Below are 12,608 nucleotides of genomic sequence, written 5' to 3' on the forward strand. Positions count from 1 at the left end.
AGCTCTCTGAGTCTTTCCACAAATCCCCTTTCTTTGTACAAAAAAAGGAGAGGGAGGAGGAAGAGGAGGAGAAGAAGATGATGATTCTTGGAATTGTAATGATCTTAGGGAGAAGGTATGGAAGTAACACAGAAGAGAATTAGACCTAGACTTGGGGAGGGAAGAGAAAGTAAGGAAAGTAGACAGGGCTGGACCTGCATGACTAAGGAAAGAAGTCAGGAACCAAACAAGGAAATAATAAAATAGCTGAAAATGTAGTGGAGTTGGGTTTATAGAGTAGAATGATGGTCTCAATAAAGAGATGAACTTGGCTGTTTGGGCAGAAGTGATATCACGGAGCCGTTTAAGGGGAAAAGAATATAATCATGGTATGTCGTACAAAATTCACACAATTGTGAATTTTATTTATTTAATGTGAATTTTAAAAAATAGGTTGAGCCTGACACGTGGTAGAAGGAAGTGAAGGAGGGAAGGAGGGCGAGGGCTGAGCGGAGTGGAGTGCGTGCCTGTGTGTGCGAACCTGGAAGACAAAGGCTGTGGCCAAAACGAAGAGGAAACCAGACATAGTTCTTACCTAGCTCTATGAAAGGAAGAGGCTCAGAAAGCATACGGAAACAGCTCCCTCTGTTCTGCTGTGTCGAGTTTGTAACCAGCAGCTCTGGAACCAACTGCTGAGGTCCTCTGAAGATGTTAGAGTTCAACTAAGAGAAAAGGTCTCATCTTTTTTGCTCCCTCCCGACCTTTCTCTGCTGCCTTCTTTCATTTTCAGGGGCTGTGCTGGCTGAGTCAGGGCTCTAAATAGGCTGGTGCTGTCGAATACAATGGCCCTCGACAGTTCTGTTCAGTGGGCTCTCTGCACTTAAAAGCATTACTCACTGTATTTAAGCTGTCTGCACAACACACTCTCACTCTGATTTTTTTTTCCCAAGTTGATTTAATCCTGGCACTTCATAAAATGTGTGTATCCATTAAAGCAGGAAGATTCTATTCATGTCCAAGAGAAACCTCTGAAAGGCTTGAAGAAAACTGAAAGGCGGGCAAGCAGGCCCGGATCTGGCAGCGAAGATGCACAGCTGGGCAGGTTCTGTGCAAGATTTCAGGAGGCGCGCGCCCCACCCCCAAAGAAGTTTCTAATCAAATGCCAGAACTGAAACCTGCCAAATCCCCACCACAGCAAACCGGCTGCCTTAACTTAAATCATTCTTTTTTATTGCCCCTGACTAGCCTAAGAACAATAGTAGAAATGGCCCCTGACGGATGACTCTGGCAATTTTGTGAGTTATCACATAAAATAAAATGCTGAGTGACATTCCTTTCCCTGTGGGATTTGTATTCACACCCCTCCACACGCCAACAACCACCACCATTCGCCCATTTTTGCCATGCCAATCTCTCTGGGGGTGACCACACCCACACACTCCACTGCTGCTGCTGATCACTTTGCATTTTAAAAGGTTAAAAATAGGAATAGCCAATTTAAGAAAATCATCTGTGTTTGTATAATTCTTCTGTACCTTCTTGTCTCCTTCCTTAGGAAAACTGGATGTGATGGGCTTTGCTCAGACCTCAGAATAGCATCAAAGTCAACACAGTGTCTAGAGAGTCCCTATAGAATTCTTGCCTACAGCCCCCGCAGACTGTTACTGGCTCCCTGGGAGGAAGTGAGCTAGGTGTGAGAAGATGACTAAGACAGTAACTGGCAAACATCTCAGATTCAGCAATCAGCGGTTATCAGATGGGAAGTGTTCTGGAGGCACAGAGTGTTCTGAGAAAAAAAAAATCCCCAGAGTTGCCCACTCAAAAAGTGGGAATCTTAGTAGACTGCTCAGAGTAAATTAAAAGCAGTAGACAGTAATGAAAGGTTGGTTGAAGAAGAACTGCAGATCCTTAAAGATAGGTGGAGATGATGTCTAGTGAGTAAAATAAGCTACAGAAAGTGAAAGAGATGGGCCAAGGTTATTCATTTACCACAGAGTTCTTTCCTTTTTCCTTTTTCTTCTCCATGCCCTTCCTTCTTTCCTTCCTTCCTTCCTTCCTTCCTTCCTTCCTTCCTTCCTTCCTATCACAGAGTCTTGCTGTATAACCCAGGCTGACCTAGAACTCATGATCTTTCCGCCTCTGCCTTCCTGGGTGCTCTGCTTACATACGCACCACCATAGCTGGAGCACAAGCCCTTCTGGATCACCTTTTTCTATCAGAGTTCCGTGCTAACCATGTGGAGATGGGCTACTATTTGTCTCTGAGCCCTTGAGTATAATCTTGCACATGGAAACCCAAGAGTTGGTTCCCTTAGATACAATACAAATGCTTCCAAGGTTGAGACAATTCCATTTGCTATACCTTCTTCCTTCATGCTGTATCATGCTGTGGTAGAAAGTGGAAAGATAAGGAAGAGAGACGAGAGACTGACAGGGACCTACCTCACTGCTACAACAATCTGCTATTAAGGCAACTAACCCATTCTTGAAATGATGGTAATACTCTATTATTGGGGGCAGAACACATGTCTGATGACCTTTTATTGGGCTCCATCTTAATGTTTATTGGTGGTTAATTTTCCAATTCAGGAACTCTGGAGAATATATTCAAAATATAGTAGAATCCAATATCTAGTCTCAGGTTGAACAGAGAAATTACAAAGGCCTTTTAAAGGACAATTGAAAATATTTGAATATGTAGTTGGCTTTATGTAATACTAAGAGTTTATCATTTTTGATAGATGTGAGATTTTGGTTATATAAAATAGAAAATGGTACTGTAAGTTTAATTCTTTTTTATTGGTCTCCCCACCCCCACCCTGAAACAGGGTTTCTCTGTATAGCCCTGGCTGTCCTGGTACTCACTCTGTAGACCGGGCTGGCCTCGAACTCAGAAATCCTCCTGCCTCTGTTAGGATTATAGGTGTGTGCCACCACCACCTGGCTCAATCCTTTTTTAAAAGCACACACAAACATATTTAAAGTCTTTAAAGTTAAATATACATCAAAAGTTAAGCAAAGTTCAGGGCTTGGTGGTAGACTGCTTGTTTACCTGTATGTTTTCGGGGAAAGAGGAAGGAAGAGGGAGTGAAGGGGGAAAATATTTAGATTTTTCTGTTTTCAAATATATTTTAAATACATTTAAAAACCAAAGTAGCTATATAAAATGTGTTAGTAAACATACAAGACTGAGGCTAGAACGTTTGCCTGGTATGCATGGCATTCAATATCAGTCTTGCAAAGGGAAAAAAAAAAGTGTTTTTAATGTGTGTGGTTTTAGAAATGTGGCGTAGCAGCATATATGAGAAATCCAGGCCCACCAGCCAGGAAGACAGTGCAGAGGTCAAGGTGACTGCCCCTTAAAGCAGTACTTGGGGATGGGAGATGTGAAGTGGGAGGAGTCATCTTCCTTAAAACCTTTCAAGCTTAAAATATGTTGGAATCATTTTGATAATATATCTCAGATTGATACACATCCAAGTCCTACTTCCTAGTTATAGTCTTAAAATCATGGTTAATCTTTTCAAAGATGACGCCTAGTTTACATCGTTTCTAAATTGAGGGCGGGAGAATGGAAGAAGAGAGGGAGAGGAGGAGAGGGAGGGACTGAGACCTAATTCTTTTCAGTACTTCCTACCTAATTAGACAAGCATGCATACTAACATATTTTGGAAGGAAATATTTGTTTACACAATTGAACCAAAAATGGATTGTGAACAGGGAAATTCAATTAACCAGGATTCTCTAAGCATCCTGGTTAGCTAATAGGCTTATTCAAGCCTCAGTCAAACTAAAAATACACGTCCAAGCTAAGTGCTGTGGAATAAGGGCAAAGGCCATAGAAAGCAGTATTGAAAATGCCAAAGAAGCTGCTGTCGGTGTGAGTCTTAGGGGACATGACGGCCTGACCCCTACATGTGACATTAATGTGCAGTGTCATGGAGAAGGAACATGGGCTTTGAGGACAAACAACATAGCCTTCCATCAGGAAAATAAAACTAATATTCTTAATAAGAATGTCCTACCTAAGAGAAAACACTTCTAGAAAGGCGTTTCTACATGTGTGACGTGGAAATACAGCTTTATCATGGCTTTTGTATTGGTGCCGTCTTACCTCTTTCGTATTAGATATAAAGAAGAAATTTATAGTTTGATCTGATGTGACAGTGTTACTTAATCAAGGATGAATGAAAGCACTAGGGGTGTGGCAAAATGCCCCAGCAGGTGAAAGCACTTGCCCCCAAGCCTGACTGTCTGAGTTCAGTCCCCAGACAGCACATGGTGGGAGAAGACAAGCCCCTCCCCAGTTTGTCTTCTGACCTTCACGTGTGCATATGTGCGCACATAAAAATAAGTAATCTTTAAAAAAAAATCTAAGACCATAAAATAAAAGTGTGTTACTTTCAAGGACTATTCTCCCCACTGGGTGGATGGAATGGTATATTAACATAGTCATAGTTTGATGGGACAGCATTGGCATATTACCGCTAATCCAATTAGTTGGTTGATTGATGGATTGTGAATAAGCTTGACAGTCGTACTCTTTTAAAAAAACAATTGTTGTTTCCACGCAGACAATGCAGTAGGGTCTGAGAGCACAGGAGTAAACAAAACAAACAACTCCCCACTACGTGAAGTTTGGAGCCTATAGGCAAAGAAACTAACAAGAAATTGGGATAAAGCATAATTTGTGTTCTTGGGAGATATAGATGAATACCTGGTGAGCATTTAGCAGGGATCTGGCCATGACAGTAAAAAGGTCACAGCAGGCCCCTTGCAACTCCTTCGATGCCCTCACCCTATTTCCTCTGGGTAGATACACTGGGGATTTGGGTGGCTACATAGGAATAGGGCTGTCACCACTAAGTATATGACCATCTGCTGAGCATTCCTCCATTAATAATAGAGTTTATGTTGGCTGGCTTTCCTGGTAATCCCAAAGATGGGAGCCAGAGGGACATGGCACTGTTGAGATGTCATGATTGTATGCTATCATGAAGCAACAAAGTCTGATGTGAGCTTGCTACTAACCAGAATATAGACAATAAAATTACAATATCAAGCAATTCCACAGGGATATTAACATGAATCTGGAGCACTTAGGTTTGCTCCAGTTCAGTGGTTCTCAACTTTCCTAATGCTAACCCCTTAGTACAGTTTCTTATGTTGCGGTGACTCCCAACCATAAAATCATTTTTGTTACTACTTCATAACTATAATTTTACTACTGTTGTGAATCATACTGTAAATATTTGATACGCATATAGCCTGTGAAAAGGGCCTAATGGGGTTGCAGCCTATAGGTTGAGAACCACTACTCTAATTGTTTGGACTCATAGGATGGGCAGGCCTACAACACACCCCGTGGAATTCTAACTGTAAGCAAAACTTGCAGTAATCCTGTGACCCAGGATTTCTTTGCTTGTTTGCTTTAATCATATTCTGAAATATTGGGTTTTTGTTCTTTATCTCCCTCCAGAATGTCCTCATTGTTGAGGTAAGCTGGCCTTTTCCTTTTCTGTGTTTGGAAGGTACAAGAATCCAATGGTGAGTTTTAAAAGGCTGGCCTTGTTTATTAAACTGGCCAAGTAGTGAGTCCTCACTGTGTGTGTGAGACTCTTCAACTCATGGTGAACAGAAGCCAACTATAGTCACTGGCTTTAACTAATTCAGAATCAGCACTTTACAATGACTGTTTGATAGTTGCTCCTGTTTTATATCTAATCTCACATGCTTCTTAACCCATTCTTGTGTGGATTTATACACTAGACAGTTGTAGGGAAAGTAAAGTGGCTTGTAGAACCAGTCAATACGTTTGCTGTTATTTATTTAACAGGTAAAACAAGGCTAGACCTCTCCTCGCCCAATGACTTCTAATGCTTTTAATCTGTTCTCAAGCCTCAGAAATCTTAAATTGAGTCAATGAACACATCAATCCAAGGGAAAGTTATGGAGTTTTTGAAGCGGTGGGTCTTTTGTTGTTGTTCTGTTCAAAAAGAAACAGAAAGGCCATCTTGTGACTGCTGTAGGCTCCCATGGTCAGTGCCCATGCTCCCTCAAGATCCTGTCTCATCAGCCCCCTAAAAGTCAAAGTATCTTGTTGCCCGCAAGCTTCAGTCTCGCATTTACCAGTATGGCCTTCCGTATGCGCAATTCTGGCTTTACACAACTCACAAGCAGACCCTCCAGCCAAATGAGTCACTGGACCCTGGCTTTGCTCAGACCCACTGCAGTCATCCGCTGCTCCTGACAGCTGAGTTCTGTCAGGAGGACAATAAACTACAGCAGCCAGTTCTGTGTAACTGTGCATCCACAGCTCACAGAGGCAGAGACCCCGTGTTCACGGCAGCTGAAGAGCTCAGACCTCCTGGCTGTCACCAGCTGCTGCCCAGACACGTCTAGCTTCCCAGCCATGGCATCCCCTAAGGAGTCGGAGGCTGAGTGTTTATCTGTTCCATGTATTCAGATGTATAGCCCATGTCCATGAAAATTCATGTGTCTCTTGTATTGTAAAATGTAACCTCCAGGCCAAATTTAGTCCCTGACCGTGCATACAGAAGCATGGGCACTCTCAATGAGGAAGGGTCCACGCCCTCTCCGGAGGCTGAACTGAATCCTTGACACAGCTGAAGGATTCAAGAACAGAATTTATTCACCAAGATAGTCTCTAGCTTCCAAAACGAAATGCCCATTAAACCATAAGTGATTCTGCTTCCTGTCTTGACTCCTACTGGTTGACATTTGAAATTAATGTGCATTTTATTAATAAGGAATAGCTCTGCAAATGTAAAGGGCATGATGCTGTGCAAACTGCCTTGTTGAACATGTCTGCTTTTCACAAAGGACGTTGTTGGAACCGGGAGGACCATGAAAGCCCTGCTCAGCAGCATTGAGAAATACAAACCCAACATGGTGAAGGTAGCCAGGTGAGTCAGACACCACAGCACCATCTGTCCTTTGTCCTTCAAAACAAGACCACTGTTCTGAGCCATTACCCCTATACCTGGGATGCTATCGTTTGATCACCTGATTTCTAGCCTGAGAGAGAAAAGGGAGAAGAAGGCCTTTAACGGGCGCCCTGCTTGCTCCTCATGTGTGCATAAGAAGCGGGTGGGTGAGCCCTGAGCAGTCACTCAGCATGCGTCCTTCTATCCAGTGTGGTCGTGCCATACCTCAGCTGCAAAGGCAGGAGTTAAAGTAGACCGTGGTGATGATGTCACTCCACAGGCTTGAGGAGGAGCACACACGGCGCACCGGTGTTTAGTTCTCTTTGCAAATTCATATCCCGATTTACTAGAGTAACTTTCTTTTTATAATGGCAGTTTATTGGTGAAGAGGACAGCCAGAAGCGACAGCTTTAAACCTGACTGTAAGTGTTGAAGGGCTTGGGGGGAGGAGGGGCGGTTCTTGGTGATGATGTTTCATGCGGGACTGATAATCCTACAGATTCTTCATCTCCATCACCTTGTGAAGGAGGCTGAGGCTCTTTGAGAGACCACTGCTTTATATTTGCATCTTTCACAACAACTCCGTTCTATATATGGGATTTGTTTGGGTTTGTTTTGGCTGTATTTTAAAGAACCTCACTGGTGTGTGATTCAGTCCAGGCTACTGTATAACTCAGCTATGTAGCCCAGGCTGGCCTCAAACAGACATCTACCCTCTTGTCTCAGCTTGCAGAGTGCTGGGATTACAGGTGTGCACCACACCCCGGTGCATTGGAGGCTGCTTCTGTTACATTTTATGCAGCTGATCAGTTTTAGGGTGGAGATAGACTGACTCCCCTAGACTAATTCAGACATTCAGGATCCCTGACTGACAGCTGTTTTCACCAATCAAAGAGGCACTGCAAAGCTTTAGAAGGATCCTCCCACCCCTTTCCAGTCCCTGCACATTTAGTACAGCATCTCCCGGCAACCTCCAACAAAAATCCAGAGCCCCAGAACACGACCAAGCAGAGCTCTGTGCCTGTCATCTGCACACTTGACTTCAGACATGTGCTCGAGGGGACTTTCCTTGTCCAGGGCACTTTTCTCCCCTCATGGCAAGATTGACTCTGTTGCCAGGAGGATTAAACAAGCCATTGAATTATTTATTATTCTAAACAAGAGGTGATTTTTTTTTTCTTTTTTACATGCATAAGGCAGACTTCAGCTAAAATTTCTCACTTGCAATTGCTCTAAAGTAAAATTTGGCTCAAATTCTCATCCGTAAGCTGAAACAACATTAGATAGGGAAGAGTAGTATGGATAGGTCAGGCTCTCGACATTCTGAACCCAGGTCTCCTCTGCTGGATTCCTAACCACACACCAGGTTCTGAACAGAGAGAGAGAGCCAATGGCCAGTTCCTGTCAGTTACTGTCCTTGGGATCTGGTCTGCATGTCACTGTCGTTATAGGAGGATATTAAGCAAAAATTTTGTGAGGAAATTTTATTAAATGGTGTTTGAAAGATAAGACGGAAGACATGACCCAGTGGTTTAAAACATCACTGCTTTTACAGGGGATCCAGGTTCTATTCTCAGTGTCTCCATGAGACAGCTCACAGCCAGCCACCTGTCACTCCATCTTTGTGGGGATGTGATATATCTGGCCTGTATATATGCGCGCGTGTACACACACACACACACACCACATTTTTAAATAATTCTAAAAAATGCTAACTAGTACTGTAAGAGGCTATGATGTGTCAGAGAAGGTTCTTACAGGCATACAGGGGGCAATTAATTTAGTCTCTACCACTCTGTAGAGGCAATTGTTATTGTTATGCCATTTAACAGATAAAATGGAACACAAATAAATAGCTTACCAGGGTCCTATAAGCAAATGGAGAGGGCCAGTGATGAGCCTAGGCACACAGGACATTTACAAACACCGCAGTGAGCAGTGAGTGGTGGACACCTCTGATGCCTGACAGCCCTATTGACTGATGGTCAATACCTTATGTCACAACATCTTTCTACATGGCTTTCGGCCTCAGTTTGCACAGTCTGAATCGTCATACCTGTTGTAGGCAACTATATTGCTCATTGGAAAATCCATTATTATTAAAGTAGGGTTCTCTGGAATCTAATCCTGTCCTGTTAGCACAGAATCTGTTTCTCCCTTCTTTCTGGAGCGCTAAGACAGTGTTTTTGAGCGGCTCAGACTCTTTGTTGCATGCTCAAGTGCTAATGTCTTTTCTTCTGCACTTGCTTCTTCTCTTTGAATTTGCTTCTTTTTGTTTAGACAGGAACTTCTGTGTAGCACAGGCTAGCATCAAACTTAAAAACCTGCTGCCTCAGCTTCCCAAAATACTGAGATTACAAGCACACACCATTATCTACAGCTGCTCTAGAATTATTTTTCAAGAAACAGCAAGTTTGAGGAATCAAACAGGCTACCTACTTAGTGACCCCATAAGACAGACCCCTAGAAAACTGATCCAGGACTTCTAGCACTTTCTGTAAGTTGGTCTAGCAAGTTCTGTAAGCCTAAAATACTCCATGTGAAAACATATTGGGTCATAGAAATCGAAATGATGGGTTGGGCATGATGGCACACACCTTTAATTCCAGAACTCGGGAGGTAGAGGCAGGTGGATCTCTGAGTTCAAGACTAGCCTGGATTAAAGAGTGAGTTTCCAAAGAGCCAAGAGCTAAATAGAAAAACATTGTCTCAGGAAAAAGGGAAAAAACACACCAAAAATAAAACCAAAAATGGTAGTAACTGTGAAGGTCTCTGTTCATGTGCCCAGCTCACAGGCCGTACCAAGGACAGGACAGGTTCATGTAACTAGGCATACACACCTCTGTCTATTGAATTGTAATAAATGAGCTTACAAGAGTCTCATACACTGAAGCAAGTTTGAAAACCACTGTACCACACACATTGATTCTTCTTGAAGATCTCTGGAAGAGAACCATTGTCTGTTTCTCGACAGACGTCATCTTCCTCTCAGTGGTCTTCTCATTGTGAGCCCAAGTACCTTGTACTGTATTTACATCCATTTCCTGTCATTCTGGCCTCATTAGAGATAAAGTGCTATTAGGACCCCTGCATTGTTGGTGCAGAGATCAGCATGGAGATAACCCTCTCCTGGTCTCCCCTCACACTGAACAAGCTCCACTCCTGTCATCCTGCCCCTCAGGTTTTGCTTTCCAGCCCTTCAACCAGCCGAAGGGAATTGCTTCCTGGTGACTGCTGCTCATGTATGGCCATGCCGTGGTGCTTTGTATTGGATTGGTCCTTTGTGCCTTTAAAAGAATCTCCTTAGGCACAGTGACATAGCATACTGTTCCCTTTGAACAAGCCCACTGTAGCTAGCATCCCCACCTCGTCACCCACTGGGTCTCCTGAGCCCTTCCTCAACTCTGAATACTCGAGGTCCATTCCTTACACGTGCTAGTTGGCCTTGTGTCCCCAAGCTGTCACTGTAGTCCAGGAAACTGCTGGACTTGTCCTGCACACTGCGTCTCCCTTCTGTCTTCTGCCTCACTGTTTAAATGCCACAGCAGGATATGGTGCTTATGTATTCGCTCTGAACTTTCTTCCTCGTCTCTTTCCCTTAAGATGCTGGATTTGAGATTCCAGATGTCTTTGTGGTAGGCTACGCCTTAGACTACAACGAGTATTTCAGAGACCTTAATGTAAGTATTACATACTAAGCCCTAATCCTCTTTGCCTAAGAACGATTAATACTAGCATCAATTTAACAAAGTACTAAAAGCAGTAATAAAATGATTAGGTGTACCTTGTGACTTAGTGAATTCTTCCAGAACCCTACACAGTAGGTACCAGAGCCTTGGAGGCAAGTGATGAGAATGGGGAAGCAGGAAAATGGCCTACTCTGATTTTTCTCCATAGTAATTGAGGATGCCCAGCCAATGTTCTATCAGTCATTTCATGTCTGTGTCTGATATCTGACCACTTGGAATTATAGTGACATTGTAAGAATTAATTTGGGGAAGCTACCTCAACATACAGAAACAGCCCTCCAGTGTGGTACCCAATGATCCAACCCTGATCCACCCTAAGTGATCTGGAGGAGGCATCTTACCTCAAAGTAACCAGTGTCTCCCTATTAGAAATTAGAAAGCCAGTCAGGTGGTTGGTGATGCATGCTTTTAAGCCCAGCACACAGGAGGCAGAGGCAAATGGATCTCTGTGAGTTCGAGGCCAGCCTTGTCTCTGTAGAGCGAGTTCCAGAACAGTCCAGGCTACACAGAGAAACCCTGTCTCGAAACAAACATAAAAATGGAAAGGAAAGGAAAGGAAAGGAAAGGAAAGGAAAGGAAAGGAAAGGAAAGGAAAGGAAAGGAAAGGAAAGGAAAGGAAAGGAAAGGAAAGGAAAAGAAAAGAAAAGAAAAGAAAAGAAAAAAGAAAAGAAAATTTGAAAGCCAGAAGTCACCAAGACCAAGGGTATATAAGCTCTCTAGTAGCAATGCCTGGTGCATCCTTAGCACAGCTGGCTGCATTGTCTAGGACCACAGCCCTGTTCCCATTGTTTCTTTGCTCTGCTCTTTCCAATCCAGACATATTACTTGCTCTCCCAAAGAGGGTTAACAGGGTAGAGCAGATTCTAATTCCCAGTATTGTTTTCTCCTTTCAGTCAAAGAGTTATCACTTCACATTGTCTCCACTAGAGACAACCATACTGTGACTTCAACAATTTTACATTTGGCGGCTGGGGCAAGGGGGGGGGGGGCAGGACTGGAAACCAAATCCTGACTAGGGCTCAAAACCAAATCAGCAGAGAACCTTTGTCGAGCATTGAACGGGACTCTAGATCTTGTGTGCCCATATAGACACCAGGGTTTAGGTGAAGAGTCACCAGTCACAAGTTGTCAGGCTGCTATTGTCAAATCTCACCTCCTGGGCCTCATATCTTGCTATGCAACGGATGCTGATGGGGGAGGGGTGCTCCCAAAACACACTTGTTGAAAATGTCGCAAAGGCATCTAGCACATCATATGCAGATTTTTAACCTAAATGTAAGACTCAGATACCTTTTAACTCTCTCTCTTGTTCCAGCACATTTGTGTGATCAACGAACACGGTAAAGAAAAGTACCGAATATGCGAAGCAAAACTCATCAATGTCTTTCCTAGATAAGGCCGTTCTTCTACCTTGCTACTCAGGAAGCCAAGAGTGTAAAGTCTGTCTCTGTAGCCATCCTCACTCAGCGAGGTATAAAAGACTGTTTTAAAAGACAAGCTCTCTTTCTACAGAGATTAGATTGTAAACAGCAAAGGTTCTTCGGGAAGAGAAGACTGTGCTTGCGCTTGGCTCTTTACAAATTAAATTTCTGATTCCCAAAATTCCGCCCACTTCATGCTCCTCCTTTAGTACAGTCACTACGCTCCGTGACTCAAGGAATACACCCACCCGGTGACTCAACCACTGTTTACTTAACTCCTTTAATACTGTTTTTAATAATAATAATAATAATAATAACAATAGCAATAATAATAATAATACCACCTTACAGTAATGACCGGCAGCCCCCTTAGCCTCCCCCTGTGCCTGTACTATAAGAATGCAGCTAGGTCCCCTTGCTAAAACAGGAGCAAAAGGACAGCTTCGCATGAGCATCTGTTTGCTCTGTTCTGACAGGACATTATTATCTGCTTTGACAAAGCCTTTCAGACGT

The 12,608-nt window shown here is 43.3% G+C and overlaps 1 protein-coding gene across 1 annotated transcript in view; it reads left to right on the forward strand.

Moving 5' to 3' along the window:
- Positions 1-12,121, forward strand: part of Prtfdc1 (phosphoribosyl transferase domain containing 1) — a 94,654-nt gene extending 82,533 nt beyond the window's left edge. Inside the window, exons 7-11 of the mRNA XM_052156634.1 lie at positions 5,458-5,475; positions 6,822-6,904; positions 7,301-7,347; positions 10,529-10,605; positions 11,990-12,121. Of these exons, the coding sequence (XP_052012594.1) occupies positions 5,458-5,475; positions 6,822-6,904; positions 7,301-7,347; positions 10,529-10,605; positions 11,990-12,070 (306 nt within the window). The 3' untranslated portion in view covers positions 12,071-12,121. The remainder of the gene's footprint in view (positions 1-5,457; positions 5,476-6,821; positions 6,905-7,300; positions 7,348-10,528; positions 10,606-11,989) is intronic.
- Positions 12,122-12,608: the final 487 nt, after the last annotated feature.

The sequence above is a fragment of the Apodemus sylvaticus genome, chromosome 14, assembly GCF_947179515.1.
Source record: "Apodemus sylvaticus chromosome 14, mApoSyl1.1, whole genome shotgun sequence".
Lineage (NCBI taxonomy): Eukaryota > Metazoa > Chordata > Mammalia > Rodentia > Muridae > Apodemus > Apodemus sylvaticus.